Source organism: Castor canadensis, chromosome 9, assembly GCF_047511655.1.
Source record: "Castor canadensis chromosome 9, mCasCan1.hap1v2, whole genome shotgun sequence".
NCBI lineage: Eukaryota > Metazoa > Chordata > Mammalia > Rodentia > Castoridae > Castor > Castor canadensis.
Window position 1 is genome coordinate 22493957 of NC_133394.1, and position 23938 is coordinate 22517894.

Below are 23938 nucleotides of genomic sequence, written 5' to 3' on the forward strand. Positions count from 1 at the left end.
CAGAAGTTCAAGAGCAAATAGACCTTCCTGACCAAAGGATAAATACAAAGAACTGCACCTGTTAACGCTCACAGGCCAGAACTTCAGCCAATACTAAAAGGTGTTATGGTGGTGGTGGGAGGGGTAGCGGGGGGGGGGGGGGGAGGAGGGGAGAATGACACACAACAAACAAATGGATAAAAGAAAGACTTCCAAAGATTTGAGAGTTTTAAAATTGCAGTAAAATAGGAAGACATGCCTACTATTTTCTTGATTGTTTAGTGGAAATTTGAAAAATACTGTTATGGGTTGAATTGTATTGCAAATTCAAATGACCCCTGCCTCAGAATTAGACCTTATTTGGCAACTGGGCCTTTACAGAGGAGATCAAGTTAAAATGAGGTCACCAAGCCCTACTTCAAGGTGACTGGTGTCCTTATAAAAGGGGAAATTTGAACAGAGACGATGTTCACAGGGAGAACACCATGTGAAGGTGAGAATTCTGCTGCTCCAAGTCAAGGGTCCTCCTGTAGTCCCAGAGAGGCCTGGAGTGAACACATCACTGCATAGCACCGCCCATACCTTGTGTTACCTTGGCCTCCAGAGCTGGGACGCCAATACAGTCCTAAGCTGCCTGGCTTAGGACTAAAAAGTTTTAAATTATTTTCAAATTCAGAAAGAAGAACCTGCCTAACGAAGATGTCTGTATCGTGCAAAAAAAGTTTCTGTGTAGGGATGCTACAGGTGGAATCAGTTTCCCATGGTGACATAGCCTGTACTCAAAACCCCATAAGCTCTCGTTCCAGGGAATGGCTCAGATCCTGTTTGTAAAAACTTCAGATGACGATTGTGTTAGAAGCACATTTTATATCTGGACAGTCCACGTACGCATAAATGGATGTAAATTCCATCGAATTAGTCTTACTTTGCTTGCATATTTTCTATGTCGATTTATTTCTTCTAAACACTGGTCCCAACCTGCTCAGCTGGCTTTATGACCACTAGCAGGTCATGGGCCACAGCTGAGAGACAGCATTGTGAGTTACAATGCTAAATGAATGTCCCCCCTGGCTTGCTGTGTGATGTGCTGTCACCAAAGGTTGTTAGGTTGAGACCTGCTCCTGCAAGACCCACAGACAGCACTGTCCTTGTCTGTCTTACTGCCGGAATGAACCCAAACAGTACAGATTTCGTTGAATCTGGATGGCAGAGGAAAGAAAGCACAGTGAGAAGACAGGTCCAGATATGCCTAGAATTGGCATGACACCACAGTTCTGGAAAGCCAGGGAGAGCACTGATGGGATATGTCCTAGTCTCTTACCCAATTCCCTCCTGGTCACATCAGGAGATGGCATTAAGAGCACAACTCAGGGAGACAGTGAAGGAGATCCTGCGTCCACCACCCCCTTTAGCAACTGCTTACCTTACATGTGTGGGACTCCACTCAAAGAACCATGATCCTTGCAGGGAACTAAGGATCGTGTCATTCAATTCTAATCCCACCCACCCAGCTAGTTCCAGTTAAGAATGTCTGTCTAATGACCAATCAGCTTGTGATGTCTAAGAGACTGAGTAGGGGTGAGGGTATGTGTGTTGGAAGAAGAGAAGAAGAGTTCTCAGGCAGGGGTGGGAGGTAAAACCTTAATTTTATTTCTTTTGCATCTCTCTCTGCAGTTAGGTATAAAGTAAACCAGGGGTGCTGACTGATTGCAATCTACCTCCCCAGGGATCTGGGCTGGACCATGTTTAGAGGTCACAGGACAGAACCCTCATTCCTGTTGTAATATTTACTTCATGTTAATAAGTCAATTGCGCTCCTTAAAGAAGTCTATCCCTCATCCCCAGATTTGGTCAACTGTATGGACTCGTCTCCAAAATCCAAGTCTCTTGGATCTGATCTTTCCTTTTACACTGCACTAGCCTTGCACAGTCCACCATTAGACTCCCTTTCCTCCTCATTGCATTTGGGGTAAAATCCACACACCCAAACTTGGCACGTGAAGGCCTTCCCAGCCTCAGCCCATCAGGCCTCTGTACACTTCTCTCTGTACTCTTTTAACTGTCTCCTTTTGCACACGTCTTTCCAGCTCTTTTAAATGCTTCCGCCACCGCTCTCTGCCTGGTAAATACTTCATCTTTCATCTCAAGTGCCATCTAATCTGGGAAGTCATTGCCAGGACCCTGGAGAGAGGGCTGCCTCTCCCTGCAGGCTCCCAGACACTCTGTTCACAGCTACATCTGAATGCTGAGCACACCATGGTGGAGCTCACAAGTTCAGAGCTTGCTTCACCCTGGCTGTCACTATGGCTGTACCACTGGTACCTAGTTACTTAGAGTTCTACGTGTGCTTAGTAAATGCAATCAAGATTTTCTGAGTGCTTACACTACTCTTTGATCAAATATTTGGAAACATATAGTTTATCATTTGCACAATCAAAACTTGACAAAAGCATTCTTAGCTATCTGTACATTGGTTATTTTAAACGATCTTTTTCTTTTCTATTCAGAACTTAGTAAGATTGCAACAGTGCCAGGGGTTTTCCTCCATTCTTACTTAAGGAAAAGAAAATAATGTCTTTGCTTCAACTGCACAATTAGAGGTGGGAGTTCTGTCATTGTGCCCATAATGTAAACACTGAACTCTCTGTGGTGTACAGAGAACCCAGAAAAGGATATGTTCAGGCAGGGTAATGTTTGAACATGGCCCTGCCACACACTGCATCTGTTTGTTCTGGCTTGAAAGCAGGAAAAAAAAATTATTTCACCTCACTGCAAACCCAAAGGTTGTTTGGAGCTTTCAGAAAGTTTTGGTTTAGTCTCTAACTTATTTTCGAGACAGCTGGAAGCTTTCATTTGTCTTTGAGTTTTTGTTCAGAAAAGTGAGGGTTATCTTTATTGCAGATGTAGGCAGAGTGCCTTAGCAAGGCAGTAATTTAGAATATAAAATATACAGTAGCAACTATCTTTCAAGGGTTTGAATTTAGTGGATGAGTAAATATCTTTAAAGAACATTAGTATATAAGTTAAAATGATTTATTCTAGTCACTGAAATAAAACTAGAATAGGCAAATATTTGCAAAAGGAAGAAAATAGTATTTTTGTTAACTTTATTCACCATTTGCCTTTTTTTCACCATTTACCTTTCATATATATATATATATATATATATATATATATATATTTTTTTTTTTTTTTAGCAGTACTGGGGTTTGAACTCAGGGCCTAGTGCTTGCTAGGCAGATGCTGTATCACTTGAACCAGGCCCTCAGCCCTGTTTTACTTTAGTTATTTTTCAGGTAGGGTCTTGCATTTTTACTTGGGGCTGGCCACGTACCATGGTCCTCCTACCTATGCTTCCCACATAACTGGGAACACAGGTACCCACCACTGCACCTGGCTTTCTTGTTGATATGGAGTCTAAATAATTTTTTGTTCAGGCTGGCTTTGAATGGCCATCCTCCCAACCTCTACCTCTCAAGTAATATTACAAATTTCTCAATGGTTTGTTAATATCATTTTTATTTACACCAGATAAATAGTTTCCCAAACTGTTAGCTCTGAATGTGGAAATTCTGAGGGAGACAAAAGATGTGCAGAAGACAATGCAAATTATTCTGTCATTCTCCCCTTAACAAACCTCTCCTCTGCTGGGGGAGGACTCAGCACAGAAAAATGGCTTGGGTTCATTTCTGTCATTGTTGTGGTCTTGCACTGGATATTAGGATGGTGAGCAGCACAGGAGAGTGGATGAAGGCTCCACGTTGACCTGGGTTTGGGCTCTGGGGGCTATTGATAACCATGGGCAAGTGCTCACTCGGCTCAAGTTTTTTGAGTGTCTACTACTTATTAGAACACATGACTGATGCCAAGGTACACATGACCTAATAATCTATGGCTCCAACCCTCACAGAATTTACAGGCTAGCCAAGAACCAGAAACCTGAAATGTGATGACTTATGATGCAAACAGGGATGGACCACCACTGTGGATTGAAAGCTCCCATGACAAGGCAAGCCGCTGTCTTAAGAGCTTCTATACACCAATCTCACTCAATCCTCAAAACATCCTCAGAGGAAGGTATTTTACTAACCCAATTTCTAAGATGAGAGGAACGAATTTTTAAAAGGATAGTTAACTGTGCAAGGGCCCAGAGGCAGGCAGGGCAGAGAGATTGCAATCTAAGTCTGATTAAAGCCACAGGTCCAACCGTTGCCCTTTGGGGCACCCATGCATCCTGACAGGTTGAGACTGGCTTAGAAAAGCCACACTGGGACTGAATTTTGAGGGTCACGTTGTCATTATTGGGAGATGATAATGGACAGGTAAAGAACTCTTCATTTAGAGCAGCCAGGGAAAATGACATGGCTTGGCAGGTGGTAATGGAGGGTAGTCAGCATAAGAGGTAGCAGTTATCTGACAGAAAGTGACACTCATGCTACTCAAGAGACAGGGAGGCTCCTGAGTTTTGTTAGGGCAAATAGTTGAAAGGCAAGGAAAGTCTCTTATAAATGAGAGTATCAATGGTCTACTCTGGCCAGAATTTGGCTTCTAATTTTAGTTTCAGGGGTTATTTTAATCTAGACAGTGAAGTCACATTTCTTTTCGTCATCATTTTGTTGACGTTTTTATTTTCATATGCTTTTTCTAAACCCTTCATTTTTTTCCTACTCTTTAATCTCATTCATTTACTATGACCTGTGTAAAGCCGTTCTTCGTTTTTATGGCTGATAAGTTCAAGTTTTCAGAGTTTTATTCTTTATTTGATAAGAAGACACCATGCTTTCCTGACCCCAGTTCTTAAAGGTTTTGGTTTTCCTTAAACCTTCTCCCCATTATTTTTTTTTTAAGTAGCTAATTTAATTTTAAAAATCACCTTCTAAGGCTTTCACCTGTCTTATTTTTACCATCGTCCACGCCCACTATTTCCATTAGCCTGTCTTTCTCAAGCAAGAACTGAAGTTACTTCCCTCTTCCGGCTTTGGGATGATTTGTTACAAGGGCCACCATGTACAATACTTTGGTTTCTGGACTCTGATATTTAATAGTTTGGCAGCAGTAGTTATAAATATATATTATTTGATTTCAGAGATCAAATTGACTTTAGAGCTCAAATTAAAATGATAGTTCTAAATTCAGAAAGAATTGAGAATTTGGAAATAATAGGCAATTAGAATTTTTAAGCTGTACTTATGTGTACTTGGTCACAGTTTAGTTGCCATTTTATGTATAAAATGATAAATTCTGTAAGTTCAGTATATCCCCCATAAGATGTGTGATCTAAAAACATCTGGCACAGTCTGAAACCCTGAAGTATTAGGAATCCAGTATCGGGTTGTCTATTAAAAATTAGTGAAACTGAATGTAACACTGGGATCCTCTAACCTATAAATTACTTCTCAGTAACTGTAACAAAACCTTTCTCCAAATACAAACTAGTTGCTGTCTGTACTATAAATCCAACAATCCTTTTTTTTTCCAAATCAACTGCTTTGAATAAATTTTCAACTTACTCAAAGTATAATTAATTCCATATGATCATAAAATAGACTTTTATCCATTATTCCCATATAACACAGGAAAAAGAAGTGGAAGAGGAAAACTTTATATTTTAATAAGCACATAAAATAAAAATTTTATTTTTCTTAAATTGCCTTAATGATTATAGTACATCTGGGAAATACACTAAAAACTATTTTCTCTTTTCTCAGGCTAAATATCAAACATTACACAATGTAAGCAGGAATAGTTTTCCAAGTTGTTTTTCCTTTGCTCTACATCCTTAAATAATAATTAAGGGTCAATAAATTGCTTGTGATTTTTTGGCATAAGAATATTGCTAGCAATTGTAATGGAGAACTTTAGAAATGATGTGGAGGATGGTGCTCTGAAATGTTGCTATTAAGTTGCTCTATGCTCTCTAATTCGATAAGTGTTTATTGAACACCTACTGTATACCTAACATATGAAAACATCTTCGGCTGTCCAGAGTCACTTTTAGTCTTTGGCGCAGCAAATGTCCGCCTATTAGAGCTCCAAGTTACTGGGAACAAGGTCAGGAGTTCAATTTCCTCTACTGGTTAGTTGGTTTTCTCTTTTAGAGAATGACAGATTCTTTCCCTTACTAAGTGTACACTGGTAGGAAATTGCTGTTAATCCCAAATACAGACCGTGACCAACAACTTCACACAGAAATGGTTATTTAAACATCTGCACAGAATGCTTTCCATTTGTTTCTCTCTATATAACTAGACAGTTACTTGCTTGGGTTTAATCGTCTAGAAAATGGAAGCGATGCCTCAGATGGCCTTGAAGGATCCATTTGGCTCTACAGTGGAGTCTATATTTTCATAATTCCCCAAAGTTATTTCTGCATATATTTATAGTGGCGTTATTCACAATGGTCAAAAGGAAGAAACAACTGAATGTCTGTCAACTGAGGAACTGACAGGTCAAATGTGATATACCCAAATCAGAGTATTATTCAGCCATACAAAGGAATTAAGTAGTGATGACTGATGCTACAACCTGGGTCGACTTTGGGAATACCACAGTAAGGAAAAACATGTTACAAAAGATTGTTATGCTATGATTATATCATCCTATTACATGGAATGTCAGACTAGGCTAGTCTATAGAAACAGAAAGTTGACCAGTGACTCCCTGCTGGGATGAGGGACTGGGGGTTGATAGCTAAAAAATAGTTTCTTTGTAGGTGATAAAAATGTTCTAAAATTGATGGCTGCACAACTCCGAGTATGCTAAAAGCTATAGAATTACACAGTTTAAGTAGGTCAGTTGTATGGTCTAAATTACATATCAATGAATCTGTTTAAAAAGTTACTTAGTTCTTTTTAAGGAAAGACTAAATAGTGCATTAAGAAGTATTTATATAGTACGAGCTTTTTTTGGCAATTGACTCTGATCACAGAAAAATAGGGTGAAAAGTTTTCAGAGTTGCCAGAAATTTAATTTGATGCAGTTTTCAACAGCATTTCCCCAAACCATTCCAGAGGCCACTTCTCAATATTCATCACATCGAACAGAATGCAAAGCTACAGCGCCAACCCAAGCTGTATTAAGATTTCTCACATTCATGGACTTGGAAAGATTTCACAAATAAAGAATGAAAATCCAGGAGCTGACAGAGCAGCTCAAATGGGAGAGCACTTGCCTCGCAAGCAAGCATGAGGCCCTGAGTTCAAACCCCAGTACCCTCAAAAAAAGAATGAAAAACCAAAGGAAAAGCAAAATGCCACCCCCTTTTTTTTGTTGGGGGGAGTGCTGGTGGAGAGGGAGGGGTAGCACAGGGAGGACTACAGAGAGCCAGTGAGTTAGGAAAGGATCCAGAAGATAAATTTACTGAAAGGTATCATCTCCACAAGCAGCAGAGGGCTCTCTAACACCACACAGAAGGCTCACAGTCTGGACCATCCGCATCTGGGTTGTTCACTGGTGAGTTCCTCTATTGTCCCCATGTTACCGTGTTAGTGCATTTGCAAAAGGATATTCTGAAGATCAACACTTAGAGAGACCACATGAATTCCACGGACAGGAAGTTCTGTGAAATTTTCAGACGTGGGATCACTAATCCATGTTAATTAATCATGCTGCTTTAAATCATCTTTGAAGGGAATTACTATCATCCCAAAATTAATCCTCAGTAGCGTGCACTGGGTGTCATCACTTGCTAGATGAAGTCACGAAAGAGAAATTACATAGACATTATTGATCTCAGCTTCTCACTTAGTTGACCAAACTTGGGAAAGGGCTGGATGCTCACACAGGAAAGTAAGTGCCAGTGCACGAAAGCTACGTTAATCTGTAGCACTCATAGCCTCATCCTCATTATCCTTTGTGGATAAAAATTAAGTTAGGGACTTTTGGAAAGCGTATCTAGCAAATCAAAACACTACTATGAGAGTTGAGCTTTGTCACAGACAAAAGACTCTGATGTAAGCCTTTGTGTCTTAACCTGCTAAAGTCTTTCTATATGTTAATCCTTAGTCACAGACCCATGATACTGAAGGGAGAAAACCACAACAGACTGACTCATGCAGAGGGCCTGAGTTATAAACTAATGTGGGATCTGATAAGATGTACTGTTTCATTAGTGACCGGAGGAAAACTTACTCACCTCAGTGAATATTTATTTCAGTTCTAAACATAGTTTCTTCCTTTATTTCTGCTATTATTTCATTTCTTTGAGGAATTGTTTCAGAAAGCAAAACTATTCACAGGAGGCTATGCAGTGTGCTGAGTTCTATTATTAACTATAAAAAACATTAGGTAAATATTTTAGATTAAAAAAATAATTTAACCACCTCAGATGGTTAAGAAGATTCCATGTTTAATTTAAGTCATTTGAAGTGACCTGTAAAATAATGAGTATTTTTACTCAGGGACACATTTTAAACATTCAGCCTCTGCAGAGTTTTTACTAAAGATCATGAGTTTCTAAACAATCTTATGTTGGAAACTCTGAATCACCTTTAGTAAGAAACAGATAGCAAAAGACACTGAAGAGGACCAAAGTGTCTTCTTTCATTCTTAGTTTTCAACTTCATTTATTATTCTTATCTTATACATCAGCAGCAACAAAACATTGATGCATCTTCTGCACACTTTCACGACATGTAATGAAGGGCTAAAACAGGATTTATGGAAATCCCAAGTTAAGGAGGCATTCCGGAACAAACACATAGGTGAGGTCAAATAAAACATAGGCTAACGTTATCCATCTGTGTACACCTCTATCATTATGATGCTCGGGCTGTGTGTCACTGCACTCACCACACCGTTCTGCAATGGTCTGGCTATGTGTCTGTATCCTCAGTAGCATGTGACAAAGCAGAATTTGTGTCTTGACCTTACTGGCAGGATAGAGTAGTGTTTGGTCAAAGAGAAAATATTAAACAATGTAAGTGAGTTCTGTTTCAACAGGCAAAACTGATGACCTAGTAACGAAAGCACCAATTATGAGAAAACCCTCACACAAGGTCATGATATTAACTTGGGATGGAGCACAGTGCACTGTTGGATTCTTACACGTACCAGCTGTCCTTAGCTTTGTACAAGCTATAATCATTAACTAGAATTCACATGAGTGTTTCACTTAAGTGTAGACCATCTGTATCAGAATTGCTTTTAGTGAGCTTGTAAAAACGGATTTGCATCCTATAAATCTAGGGAAGGACTGCAGCAGGAAGGAATTGATTTTAAGAATGAATTCCTGGGTAATTCTCCTGCACCGAGGGTGGGAGAAACATTGACTTCTCTGCTCAATACAGTAAGAATGCACTCCTTTAGCTGGCATGTACAGTCCTTCTTTTAGTCATCCACTTCCAATTCAGTCTCCAGCCCCTGGATGCCCTCGGACAGAGTGAGTCAGCACACATCCTGCCAAAGCAAACTTCCTGCTTCAGGTGGATGAGGACGGGGGCAGCCAGAGATGCTCTTCATTGACCATGACAGTCAGGAAAATGAAAGCCAAATGAATGGGATTTGAAGAAACAACTCTGCCAGAGGAGGAAGGTTTCCTGTGTTACTGCTTTACTTCACCAAGGACCCTGAGCTAAGAGGACCACACATACCTGGTCCTTGCCTTCAGAGGGTCTGTCACCAAAAACAGGCACAAGCTGGGGATGACAGGAAACACTGTGGTAGCGAACACACAGAGTCACCTTTAGTGTGCAGAAATGCAAAGAAGCCAAAGTAATGACTGGGCATTCTTGAATGCACACTCAATTTCTTCCTAGTCAATATATTCACTAGTAACCACTAACAGTGCAAAATGATTTGCAGGAAGTTAATGCTGGTTTTATTTCGGCTGTCAAAAGCTTACCTGCCTAAACAATATTTTAGCAGAATGAAGACCTATTTTCTTAACAGTTGTTACCTTATCAAGCAGACACTATCAAGTTTAGTAATAGTAAACATTTTTATTTGAATATAATCTGCTTAAGACTCTGAGAAACCTACATCAATATAAAGAAAAAAAAAGTGTTCAATTTTAAAGTTGGAAATCAAGTCAAAACTCTAAAAAGTATACATGAATATGTTACAAGATTTGGTCTCTTATGAGCTTTAAGTATCTAGACCTTTCTGCTGAATTAATATAGCAATATTATAGATCTGTGCATAAGCCATTTTCTCCCGCCTTAAATTATTCATTTTTTGAAAAGGAATTGCAATGGACCTGCCAGTACAGTGAGAGAAAAACAACTCCACTGGTTTATCTCAGTCTATCTGTAGGAACCATTTTGCAAATAAACAATAATTTTTTAAAAATCTTATTTTCATTGCTAAAACAAACAGCAAGTAAAATATTTGTGGCATAGCTTTAAAAGTGAAGTTAGTTTTTGTCTAGGTTTGCTGAAAAAAAAAAAAGCCCTATATACTGCTTTGTTTATTTCTTTAATCACTTCACAATGAAGCCCTATAAGTGAAGCAATGATTGGAAGAAATGTCACTGCGAGTAAAGCCACTGATGTTGAAGTATGATAATGTGATCAGCAAATTAATTTTTAAAAAAGTAATTTGTGAGATCATAAAATGTGACCTTGGGCAATTCAGCCTTTCTGCATGCCTTAGTCTTCTGGTGGTGAAATTGGAGGAGTGGGTTCAGTCAGCACTGAGGTGACTTCCAGCTTCACATGAGGACACAGTACTTACTTAGAGTTCCCTAGCCATGTCCTGCCTCAGGAACACCTTCCTTCAAACCTACTTCACTTTACTATGGAGTGGTTCCTTCCCCCAATCTACCCCACCCACAGTGCAATCATTGAAGAGAAAACCTAACGCTCAATCATTCTTACAGGGCAGTTTTCAAAGAAGGGTCATTTGGGCAATACATCTATCTAGAATTTATTCAAGGGGAAATATTATCCTGACCATTTATTCCCATTTTCTATAATGTACTTACAGACAGAAAATTCCTGCCTAGAAAAATCCTAACGCGAATTTTACAAAGATCTTCAGCCCATCGTCACCCTCGAAATAACCCCAGTGCTAGCTAGCACTGCTAAGCTGACTCTGTTTCATCATAAACCTACTCAGTAGAGTCCTTGGTCTGTTTTCCCTTGCATTTTTCCATATTCCTTTCCATTCAAAGGACATAACTGAATACAACAAAAAATCCGGTGAGCCAGATAAGCAACTGGGCAAAAATTGTCAGTCAAACAGAAGCACGGTGGTGCAATTCTGTGGTCTCGGGGAAGCAGATCAGAACCAAGAGATCACACAGTCAGCATGTTAACAAGAGATGTCAAGTACTGGCAAAGTTAGATGGCTTTCCCCTGCCCAGAGGACAGCGACAGGAACCAAAGCCATGAAACCCTACCTTTGCAGAGGCATGATTTCACAAGCCATCTTCGCAGGGGACACTGCACGGGAGCCTCCACACTGTGCTTTCTGGTCCCGACCTCGGGCGCCTGCTGCAGCTCCCGCTGCGGGACCCGCTCGCTCTGCAGACAGCGGCCGTGCAACTCCGCACAGCGCTATTTATTTTGCACCGCGGGGCCACTGTGACCTTTTGTTCCAGGGACGCGGCCAATCGGGGCGGCGCAGGGCAGGGCTCCTCCTCCGGCTCCGCGGGCCTCAGTGGGCCCGCCTGGCCCTGTAACTCGAAACCCTGCAGGCTTGTCAGTCTGCAAAGCCACCAATAACCAAGTCCCGGGCTTCCCCACGGCCCAGGGACCGCCCGCCAGGAAATGCATTTGTCAGGGACAGCCATGGCCTGCTTCCAGGACTGCAAGGCAGGAGCTGGGCTGCGCCCTTCTCTTCCTTGGGAAAAACAGTAGGCGGACCTTGGAAGACACAAGAAGTTTCTAGAAGGAAGGCATGCTTCTAGACCCTTGTCCTACCCACACTTGTCTCCTGCTGGTGTTTGTTTACCCTGCCCCGCTTACAAGTCCCTGGTGACATCACCCAAGGCACGGTTGTGCTGGCTTGTGGGGGAGACACTTGCTTAGGACAGCTGGAGTTGCTAAGGGGACACAGCCTATTTGCACGGACACTGCTTGTGCTTGTTACTAACGCAGTTCATGCTTACAAAATTGAGGGTGTTTACTTTTACACATTGGTTTTCCTCGGTGAACATGGGTTGTATTCTTATTTTTATTACTTTATTTTTACAGGTAATACAGAATCAGATTTTCCCATAGGAAGATTTCTAAATGCTTGTCAATGATCATCTTCCTCTTACAGTAATTTCTTCTTTCCTATGGAATATTGGGGTGTTGTTTCTAGACATATAGCTGCTAATGCACAGATTCCAGACCTTGCAGGAAGCCTACTGGAAAGAAAGAAATTGCCATAAGATTTTTTTTTTTTTTTCATATTAGGAGAGTTTGAAGAGTTAGCACATGGCTCAGACCATCACTTCTAGTAGAAAAAAAGACATTCAGGGCACAGCTATGACATTCAGAAGCTGGAGAGTTTGTAGGTCTATAAAGCTATAATCTTCCCACATTTTCAAAAACAGAATACTCATAACTGAGAATTTAGAACACGAGGCCCTATTACAAGATGCTAGCTTTTTTTTTTGTCATTATCTGCTAATAAAAACATTTTCATTGCCTGACTAAATCACCTATCAAACTGATGAAAATAAATTAATCATCCTGAATCTTATGTTCAAACATTATAAGACTGTCAACTGAAATCAGCCTTTTAAAACAACAGGAGTTGATCTAAGTCCAAATTTTATTTAAATTGAAATTGGTAATATATTTTCTTTTTGATTCTAGATTTGAAAAATTTTAACTTGAATTCTCCAGAAATAATAACTTAATTCTGAAAATATGCATAACATTTTTGTTTTTCAAAATGTCATTAATTCTTCTTTTACACTGCTTGAGGTAGAAAATTAGGATTATATATCATAGCATCTATTTTATTGATGATTAAGCCATACTAGAAAATAAAGTAGCCTGTTCACGTTCAAATGGAAAATTGGTGACAGAGCAGACACTGGATTTAGGACTTCTCCCACCTGCTCTAGAGCTCGATATGAGTTTAAAAAATGTAAGATACAGATATTCTTAGAAATAGTTAAGATTCACGAATATAATATTTTTAAACCTGTTGAAACCACTATAAGAAGGGGACAAAGGCAGAAAGGAGAAAAATAGAGGAGAGGAATCAATTCAGGTTATAATACATATATGCATGGAAATGCCACAATGAAACACCCTGCATAGCTATACAGGATGTTAAACAAACAAAAATGTCATTTTGTTTTTTACAAAAATGGAGAACAGAAGGGCAGAAAAGGTCTTGCCTTGGGGGGTTGGTACCAGTGGGAAGGGGGAGGAATGTGGGGAAGGGTGTAGGAGGGTGAATATAGTGCAAATACTGTGTGCACATGTATGAAAATGAGACCTGTTGAAACTACTCCAGAAATGGGGGAAGAGGAAATAAAGGAGAATGATGGAGGGGGTGAGTTCATCCATGATATATTGTAAAAACATTTGTAAATGTCAAAATGTACTCCCAGCACAACAATAAAAAATTTAAAAGAAAGAAATAGTTAAGGTTCAAATGATCAGAAATAATATTTTGTCTTTTCTGAATTTTATGAACACGTCAATACTTTCTGGCTAAAACAGACATAAAAGCTCAACAATGAGGGATCCCACATTAAGAAAATATGTGAAGCTGAATTACAATTTCTTTCCATGTCTGATTGCACATATATTCTCTGATACATTAAGTTTTCCTATAGCATACTGGATCACATAGAATGTGAATGGTTATTTTCTTAAAATCCATTAACATAATAACTCGGTAATTACATGTCTTTTCAAGACATTGTTACTTGATAACTCCTTTTTTTTTTCTGATCATTTTCAAGGCATTTCTTGATGATCCTCCATCAATCTGTACCTCCATGGCAGCCCCTGCTCTGTCCCACCCACTGCATTGGTCACTCGAACATCTTAGTTGTTTCTGTTACTTACATCCTCTGGTCAGTTCTTCTCAGCCAGGCAGCAGGGAGGTAGTGCCCTACCCGGACCTCTGTTGGTTCTAACTCCTCAAACACTGATAGGAGCCTGGCGTAGAGGTCCTCCTCACTGAGTCCCTAGGGCACAACCCTTTCAGCTGCTACTGCTTCCTCCACCACTCCACCTTGTCACTTAGCCTCTGGGCAGCTGTTTTGCAGTGTCTGGACAGACAACCTGCATCCATTCCCCTCCACCCCCCAGCATATAGATGGTCCTGAAGCCAGTTCACTACCATCCTCTGCTTCACCCTTTATGAGTCCTGCTTGCTGGGCTCCCTATGGCCAGACTGCTAAACCCTGCCAAAGAAAGTCACAGGACACTGGCAAGTAGTTAGACCACAAAGTCATGCAATTTAATCGCAGCGTGAACCACCAGACTGCACCTGGAAACCTTTTAAATTTTCTTTAGGTGACTGCTCACTGCCCACCCACAAAAACGTCTTCTCTAGTGGCACAGCCTTGACCTCTCTGTCACTGATCACTTCTTCCTAATCAATGGAGAGTCAAGGTCATCAAACAGGACTGAGTGCCTTCGGTCTTCTTTGTCCCATTTATACCTCCTCCCTCACCACACAGGAAACAGTCCTCAGCACAGGAACGCAGCCTCTTAGCTAAGCAAGGATCGCATTGCCTTGTCCATGGCTTTGTCCTTCCTCTGGAGGAGGCTGGACATCACGTGCCCATCTGTCTCTCACTGCTCACTTCTTCTCCTTCCTATAGGAGCTGAGCAAGTGTTCCTCAGCACAGTTTCCCTTCTTCCCTCTGACTTGCCCAAGTCTACCGCTCATAAATTATGGACTCCCCCAGCCTATGCCAATGGACTTTAATTTCACCCCTGTTTGGGAACTGATTTTGAAGTCCACCAATGCTCTTTTGGCCACTAAATCTAAGTGCATCTGCTTAGATCCTCCCCTCCTCATGCTGTATGTGTGTGTGTGTGTGTGTGTGTGTGTGTGTGTGTGTGTGTGAGAGAGAGAGAGAGAGAGAGAGAGAGAGAGAGAGAGAGAGAGAGAAGAGAGAGACTGGGGTTTGACCTCTACTACTTGAGCCATGCTTTTAGCCCTTTTTGCTTTAGGTTATTTTTCAGATAGGGTCTCATATTTTTTGCCTGGGTGGGACTGGGACTACATCCTCTCACCTACCACCTCTTGCACAGCTGGGACTGCACATGTGTGCTGCCATACCAGCTTTGTTTGTTGAGATTAGGTCTTACTAACTTTTTGCTTGTGCTGGCCTTGAACCTTTATCTTACCAGTCTCTACCTCCTGAGACACTGGGATTCCAGGTGTGCATCACAGTTCTCTTAATGTTTCTGAAACAGTTTTCTGAATATCTTTGGCTCTGCGTGGTCTCTCCTGTGAATCCTCTAAACCTTCCTGATCACCATTCTCCTTTAATTTCACTTGTTTTTTCTTCTCTTTCACTCCTGCCTCCACGCCTGGCACCATTCAGTACATGCATTCAGAACACTGGGCTTTAAATTCTGCCTCTGGGGCCTAGAACTCAGTGTATCACTGACAGGCAGTGTAAACTCAGCGGGTTGTTTAGAAGGACTGAGGTGGTTGCAAGGTTATCAGTGCGACCATGCGTGTACAACACGTTAAAAGAGTGCAAGGCAGATTTAGTGCTCAATAATTATTGGGAGAGCACCCCAGTCAACACATTCTAAACCCCATGTTGTCTGATTTCCAACTTCTCCTCCTCCTGGCCCTTCTTGTTAATGATGTTATTATTTTCTTTATGAATCAGATTCAAACCATGAGTCATCTTTCTCCTCCCTCTCTGCTCCTCCCTTCAACCAGGTCTATCGATTGCCCTCTCATCTGTCTATCAGTCTGCCCTGTGTCAACTGTTCTCACATGTAACCTTCTCCCTCCATTTGTCCTCTCTCCAGTGTGCACACTTCACCATCACCAGAGGGAATTTCCTAGTGTGGCTGTCATCTGGTCACTCTCTCCTCTGCTCAAAACCTCAATAGCTCCCAACGACCTCTTATATAAACCCTGGCCCTTTAAAAATGACATTTGGGTCTCTCTCAGATTAACTCCAATTTACCTCTTCAGTTCAGCTGCTTAAACTAAAGGAAACACTGCAGATATACCTGCCTCCCTATTTTGAAATCTTCTCTGAACTTTTCTACCTAAGCATTTACTCATGCTACTTCCTTAGCATGGAATATTCTCCCAACCCATTCCTTCTGGGCAAATTTCTATTTGTACCATACTTCAAGCCTACGCCAGTTGGAAACCATCTCTTGCCCCTTTGAACTCATAGGGTCCTTTGCATCTGTTACAATACTTATGCTTTTTCCCCCACATAGCTTTGTTATTGTTGGATCTATACATTACCTTCCTTTGGATGGTAAATTCTCCAGGGCAAGAACTGTTATAGAACAAATATTTAATAAGTGCTGAATGAATTAACGGATAAACAATTCTAGAGCACAGTTCCTCTGATTAGATTTAAATTTGCCACACAAATTTTTTATCCATTTTTTAATTTTTCTTTGTAGTACTTTATTTAAGATAAACTAAAAGCCTCAAGAAAATGGCCGTTGATAATTGACTTAAGAGATACACTGGCTGGGCTCTACACTGTGGTGCAATCACAAAGCTGGGCAAAGACTCAGTCTTGGACTTCTGCATCTTTGAAATTTCTCCTCAGTCGTCTATTTGCTTTCCTCTATTTCACATGGTCTGCAGATTACTAATTTTCTTACATAACTTCTTCAGCAGAGCCCAAGTGTTTGGTAATATTTATATTTGCCCTTGTGCTATCAAGAGCAACAATTGCTCCAACAATGATGTGGTTCTATTTGTTTTAATTTCAATGTCAATGAAAAACAACCTAGGAACCAGAACATTTCTTGGCCACAGTCATTTGTTTTCAGATATCACTTTTAAAATCAGATTTGTTTTTAAAGATAAATTTGTTTCCTAAGACATGATGATATATGAAAATAAGTTCTTTCTTAGACATTTGGTAAGAAGGTGCTTCTTGGGCAAGAGTTCTTACACACACACACACCCCTTAAATGAGTGTTCGAACAACACACTAAGAAATAACATCCTCCATGAGATACTCAATGGTAATCACTAAATCTGACATGAATTTTCTTCTTTACTCATGAAGCCAAGATTTTTAGGGCACATATAACTTAGATACTCTGGCATTGCTCTATAGAATCCTTCTTAAACTAGTTCTCCAACAATCGGGGGTAGAACACTAGTGAATTTCTGGGCTTATCATAGGACAAAATCATCATCATTACCATCATCAACAGTGTCAAAAAAAGGGGGGAGAGGGAACTGGAGGGGTGCTATGACTAAGCCAACTAGTATTTATGATAGATAGATAGGTAGATAGATAGCTTACCTATAAGAAATCAAGAATCCTTCTTCTCCCCTGAGGATTTAGCTAAATGATTATACACATATGAAATAAAGGTCACAGACTCTTATAATGGCTGTCCCAACAGAAAGACATACATGGGACCATTGAGACCTCTTCTGCTACTTTCATTCAGCATTGTTTGTGGTTAGTGTGTGTGTGTATTGTGTGTGCATATGATGTGTTAGTGTACAAGCCAGTTGCACTGAGGGAAGGAAGAGGTGAGTGGGATGTTAAAATAGAAACAAGATGGAAAGTCAAGTTTTAAATAGTATTCTTAATTGCATTTCTCTTATTAAAAACTAATACATGGCTGGAGACCAGCTATAATCCTAGTTACTTGGGAGGCTAAGCAGGAGAATCATAGTTTGAGGCCAGCCTGGGCAAACAGTTTGCGAGACCTCATCTCCAAAATAACCAGAGCAAAATGGACTGGAGGTGTGGCTCAAGTGGCAGAGTGCCTGCTTTACAAACATGAAGCTCTGAGTTCAAACTCCAGTCCCTCCAAAAAAACCCAAATTAATATATGGAAGTTGGAGGTGGTTGGTGTGTTGTTTTATATAAAGAAACTAGGGTATTTCTTAAAGAATATTTATAAAACTTTATAAAAGATTTATTTTAGAAAGCAAGATAATGACACTATAAACAGGCTCATGCTCACAGAAGTAAGGAATTTCTAGTTAGGCAAATTATTTTCTTCAGTAACAGCAAAACAAAAATGCTTACTTTACTTGAGGCCAAAATATTATAATAATAACCCACATAATTAAAGTGTATTTTCTCATTTATCAATTAGATTTATCTAGTCTATAAAAGACTGCTTTAAAAAAACCCCACAGGGATAAAATTATATAATTGTTTTCCCAAAGACCATTTCTTTCATGCTAATGATGCAGCTTGCTTTTAAAACTTTGCATGGGTTTATTTCCATGAAATGTATCTGAGTAGCCTTGCTAGATCTCAGAATGCTCCCAGAGTTCATTCATTGAGCTGCAGGTGAGGGGTGGATACGAGGCTGCTGCCAGGGAGCAGGCACACCTGGGGTGCAGGTTCAGAGCTCCCTGCTTCACCTGTATGACTGATCTATCTCATCGCTGCCAGTGTAGAAAGTGGGACTCAAATTAGAAGGACCAAGTATTAACATCAAAAGACAAGTCGTGCATGAAATAGCAGTTATATAGAAATTCACACGTAAGCTTTCTCTATTTTAGAAAAATGGGATTTTCTTATAAGGTGGGAGGAACTGCAACTTCTCTATCAAAAAGTGATTAAAAATAAATTCTTTGGGATGCCTTACATAATTGTTCTCCAACTCTCTGGGACAGGAAAAAATCCGCAGTTTTGCCAGATGGAATCTCTGTTCACTATCACTGCCAATAAATAAGTGCTTCAAGCACATTTTTCTGGGATGGACTCCCTGGGCACAACTCTCTCCAGATCTCTCCTGGGAGTCGGGTAATAGTGTTTCTCTTCTCACAAAATAAGTCATGTCCCACTCCACAGCTGCTGCCACCCTGAGATCAGCTGCCTCAAATCGTCCCAGTGACCTGTCACCCCACCAAACGATATTTCCTGACAGAGGAGACGCAGGCTTGGGCACAGTTCCTGTAGAGAAATGTCAAAACCGTTTAGTGTGATCTGGTAATTGATTGACTCTGTGTCCATAAAATATTAGTTAAATTCTTCCTATTTCTGAGACATGAAATACTGAACACACACACAAAATCTCTTAATGTCCATGAACTGGTTGGCAAAATTAATTTACTAACACAAAGTAAAAAGCGTTGGTTTGAACCAGCCCAATAAATGAATAAATGAAAATGTGTTTGAAAGGACAGTAGGGTGAAATAGCAATTATTTGTATTACTAAGAATAGCTCACATTAAAAAAATCATAATATTAGTTTTTAAAGGGTCAAAATTCTTAGTGCATTTTAAATGATCTGATTTTTAACCGTTCCTTTTAATTGAAATTGCTTGAAAATTAGACTCAAGGCATTAAATAATTATGTGTGTGTATAGTGCTGTTCACATATGGAGCACTGTTAGAATTCATAAGGAAATACTGAATTTTAGGGAAGAAATACATGAGTTAGAAAAAGAAATTTCAAATAAGCTAGAATATAAACTGGAATTAAATATAAACAAAGCTAAAACACTACTGCCCCCATTAGGCAATAAAACGGATTCATTATTTAAGGACAACGTAGTAGGCATTTCAGAGCTACACATACAATGCAGCGGCATGCTTTACCCCTTAAATATGTACAACAAAGTACTAAAAAGAAGAGAATGCATTGAAAATTATAATTTCACAACTCTTCAAAATACTGCTTTAGGAAGACAACCTAAAAACCCCAATTAACCCAATTTAAAAAGTCTGGAAACAGCATAGTGAAATATTTTTTAACAACTGTAAGCTCCTCTGGAAATATCCTAGACTTCAAATCACTCTATATGAAACAGAGACATAGTAGGGATTTGGTTAATCCAAGTGAGAAGCAAATGAATACTTTGTTAATAAGAAATGCTTGAATGAGACACTATTCTCTCTGTCCTTTCCCCCTCACTAGTCAGTCCATTACTGTTGTCATCAGTTAGCTCCCCTTCACCCTGCCAGCTCCTCTCCACATTTACATTTCTATTGCTTAACCTCTGCATCATAGCATTCATTATTCCTAGTGGGTTTTTCTGATTTTGGTTTTCCTCACCTAAGTTCAGACGGTACAGAACTGACCTTCCTGAATACTCTACTGTAATCGTGTTCAAAAGCTTTGATTGCTCTTCATTGCCTACAAAGTAAATCCAAAGTCTATGCCCTCAGCGGGGCTCTTCTACTTCACACACTCCCTCCCATGTTCCTTGTCACCTTCTCCTTCACAGGAACTGGAGGCCCAGTCAGGCTATTCCGCGTTGGCTCCCAGCATCCTCTGCTCTCCATCACTCATTTCTGTCAGGCGTCTCTCCTAACTCATCCCACTCATCCAAAGGACAGTCAGCCTTCTCAGTTTCTCGGAAGTTGCTCTTCCAGATTCCCCTATTCAGGGGACTTTATTCTCCTTAATGCTTCATTAAGTCATAAGTGTAAGTCCAAAAGCAGTTCAGTTGTCACTCAACATGATTCCCCTAATATATGAAATCATGTTTCCTTGCAGCATTTGTCATTTGATTTCAAACAAAACCATTCTTCATATTATAAACCACACAGTTCACTGGAGAAAAAACTTAACACAGAGAAGAAAATGAGAACAGTCAAACACATTCCCACCTTTTACATGACAGTGTGTAAAATGACTATATTCTTCTACTTTGCAAAACTCAAATAATTACAAAAGATGGGACAACATGAGTGTAGTCACTGAACTACATACTTAAAAACGGTTTAAAAAGTAAATTTTGTTATGTGAATTTTGCCACAATAAAAAATGATGAGATTATGTCATAGGTACTATTTTGTAACATAAATCGAAGTACATTTCCATGATACTTTTAATCCTCAAAAATAATATTTTGTGACTACCTGATAGAGGAGTAGTTCTTAAATGATGGTCCAAGTACCCTTAGGGACTCTGGGGGAATTTACAGGGTAAAAATTGTCATCCTAGTAATACGAAGCTGCTACTTGCTTTTTCACTCTGATTTGCTCAGCATGGTAGAGTGGAACTTTCCACAGGTCCCAGACAATGGTACAGCAACACAGTTGATGCAGAAGCAGAATGAGAATGCAGAAGTGAGCATATCAAAAGTTTTGCAAAAATGTAAAACAATGAGTCTTTTCACTACCAATTTTTTGTTTTGGAAAATGTAGCTGTATTTCATAAAAATATGTTATTTAGGTTAAAGTGTGATTATTATGTCATTTTTAAAATAGTGATGTATCTTCAAAAAATATAGTAAATATCAATAGCTATAATTCACTTAAATGAAATTCTTTATGTTCTCAATGTTTACAAATGTACCAAATGGGTACAAAACAAAAACTACTGTCATTAAGGAAAACAAAGTCATAGTTTATTTAATGACTCCATATTGTTTAACCCTGAAGATGGAGAAAGCATGCTAAAATTAAAATGCTATGGACTGATCATGAAAATGAAGAGGCCTGGAAAAGAAGAAGACATTTATACACTAGACTAAGCAATAGTGTCCAGCAAGACTGGAGGACAACCAGGAGAGCGTGGTGTTGTAGAAGCAAAGAAAATGAAAGTCAAGTCTCAGGTCCTTCAAAAAGAAGTGACTGTCCAGGTCAAATGCTGCTGAGAGACAGCACAATGAGAACAGCAGACTAGTCTTTGGATCTGGGAAGATGGAGGCTGGTAAGTGGGATGAAGAAAGAATGGAAGAGAAGGATATGAAGAGGAAGTCAGATAATCCTTTACCAGAAATTTGCTCTGAAGGAGAAGGATAGAACTTCTAGAAAGGGATTAAAAAATACCAAGAGCTATTATGTTTTTCTGCTGATGGAATAGTCTAGGAAAAAAAAAAAAGGGTGAAAGTGGTGCTATAGAGGAGGGAGGTGATTACTGGAACACAGTCCCTGATTGAGGGAGAAGGAATGGTACTCAGAGTACAAGTACAAGGGCTGACCCCAGAAAGGTGCAAGTTTGGTTTGTCCATTGTAATGAAGAGAAGGCAGCCTGTGAGAGTGCAGATGTGAGGATGCCGATGGATTTGGGAGGCAGGATGCTAAAGGCAGTCCTTTTGAAAGCTGCTGGGAAGTAAGATATAACTTTTGGTCCGTCTATATTTTATTGAAATAAGGCATGCTTATATCTCTACTGAATTGAAGGTCATGTTCTCAGGAAACAAAGGTGGTGAGAGAAGAAAACAACTAGCATCCTAATTAGTCTTTTTTTTTTAAATCAGATTCAGATTTTTGGCAAGATAGACAAGAAGATAACTCAAAGGGAAAAGAACAGTTATTTCACACATGGTGCCAGAACAATTGGATATCCATAGGTAAAGGAATGAGGTTGGAGCCAGACCAACTCACACTATATATAAAAAATAACTCACACCATATATAAAAATTAACTCAAAATGGATTAAAGACCTAAATGTAACAACTGTAATAAACTACCACTATAAAACTCTTCAGAGAAGCATGAAAGTCAATCTTCATGACCTTGGAACAGGCAATGGTTTCTTTGATAGGACATGAAAATTATAAGCAAAAGAGAAAAGTCAATTAATGATTTCATCAAAAAATTTTAAATTGTGCTCCAGAGGAAAGTATCAAAAATTGAAAAGATTATCTATAGAATTTAAGAAATATTTGTAAATTATTTATCTGATAAGGGTATTGTATACAGAATAAAGAACTCTTCTAATGTAACAAAAAAGGAAAAATAACCCAATCAAAAAATGAGCCAAGGGTTTGAAAAGATATTTCTTCAGAGAAGAAAATGGCCACTGAATATGTATAAAGATGCTCATTAGTCATTAGGGAAATGCAAATTAAAACCACTGTACACCCAGTAGGAGAGCTGTAAGAAAGAACACAAAGTTGACTTTGACTAACTAAAATAAATCTAGCTAAGACCACAGAAATCCAGATGTTCTCTGATGATCTAGAGCCTCTAGAAATAGCTAAAGATATAAGAATGAATTTCCTTACCATCATTTGCCTATTTTTTTGATCAGCCACTCATACTGTAAATGGAATTAGAAAAAAAATTGTTTAAATTGAGGTTTGATGCCCAGTGAAATGTCAAAATTTAAGTATCCATAGCAATTGTATTCAGAAGTTGATTTTGGTCAATGGATAGAGAATTAATTGTACTTTAATAATCAAAATGCAGACTTTTTAAAAAGAGATTGAAGCTAAATACTGGGAAATATTTTCAACAGATATTTAGTTCATAGGAAATAGTTTCTCTAAGACCTTGGGATACTTATCAACAACAAATTAGAAAATGGTCAGCAGAGATACATGACCTATTATTTCTAATCCAGTCTGGGACCTTGGGACACTTTTCAAATCTACTTTTTAAAAAAAACTTGGTGATGAAGGTCAAAGAGTGAGAATGGCTGAGAAAATGTTGGCTGGGTAGGAGAACAGTGGGGCCAAGTTCACAGCATGTCTTTCCCAAGGCAGGTTTCTTGCATTCACGTGGAAGCTACTGTAATCTCCCTGCTTAGTCAGATAGGCAACTAGACTACATGGCAGTTTTCCAAATTATATTGTACCTGATACAGTTATAGCTCTTGTAGCTAAGAATCCTAATTTCATTTCAGTTTCACTAGGCAGTTGACAATCTTGAGACTAGGCTCCAAGCAGCAGAGTGAAACACTAGAGGGAACAAGCACATGGTCAGGAAGTAATTAGAGTGCCCTTCACCAAGTACAAACACAGGATAGTTATGGCTGGTTTTTTACGCTGGCAGGACTTCAGAAATGAAGAAAGCCATATTTAATAGCAGGAGTTAATAGATAGCTTAAAGAGTCAAGGGTACAGTTAATGTTGAATATTAATTCATTACTAATATTGTCAAAATCATAATTCTTATGAAGTGTATTACTATAATATGTTACTAAAATATAAAGCATTGTTTTGTTTTAATTGTTG

General features: G+C 39.3%; 1 protein-coding gene across 9 annotated transcripts in view; it reads right to left on the minus strand.

The window, feature by feature from the left end:
• The window catches only part of Fam13a (family with sequence similarity 13 member A), a 309967-nt gene that overhangs the window by 76905 nt on the left and 209124 nt on the right, over positions 1–23938 (minus strand). The window contains exon 1 of one of the 9 annotated variants that reach the window (XM_074041355.1): positions 11318–12069. The exons of 7 other annotated variants lie outside the window; for them this stretch is intronic. In XM_074041355.1, the coding sequence (XP_073897456.1) occupies positions 11318–11346 (29 nt within the window). In that variant the 5' untranslated portion in view covers positions 11347–12069. Of the gene's footprint in view, positions 1–11317; positions 12070–23938 lie in introns of those variants that run through there. One more of the 9 variants, XM_020174621.2, reaches the window with a different exon arrangement.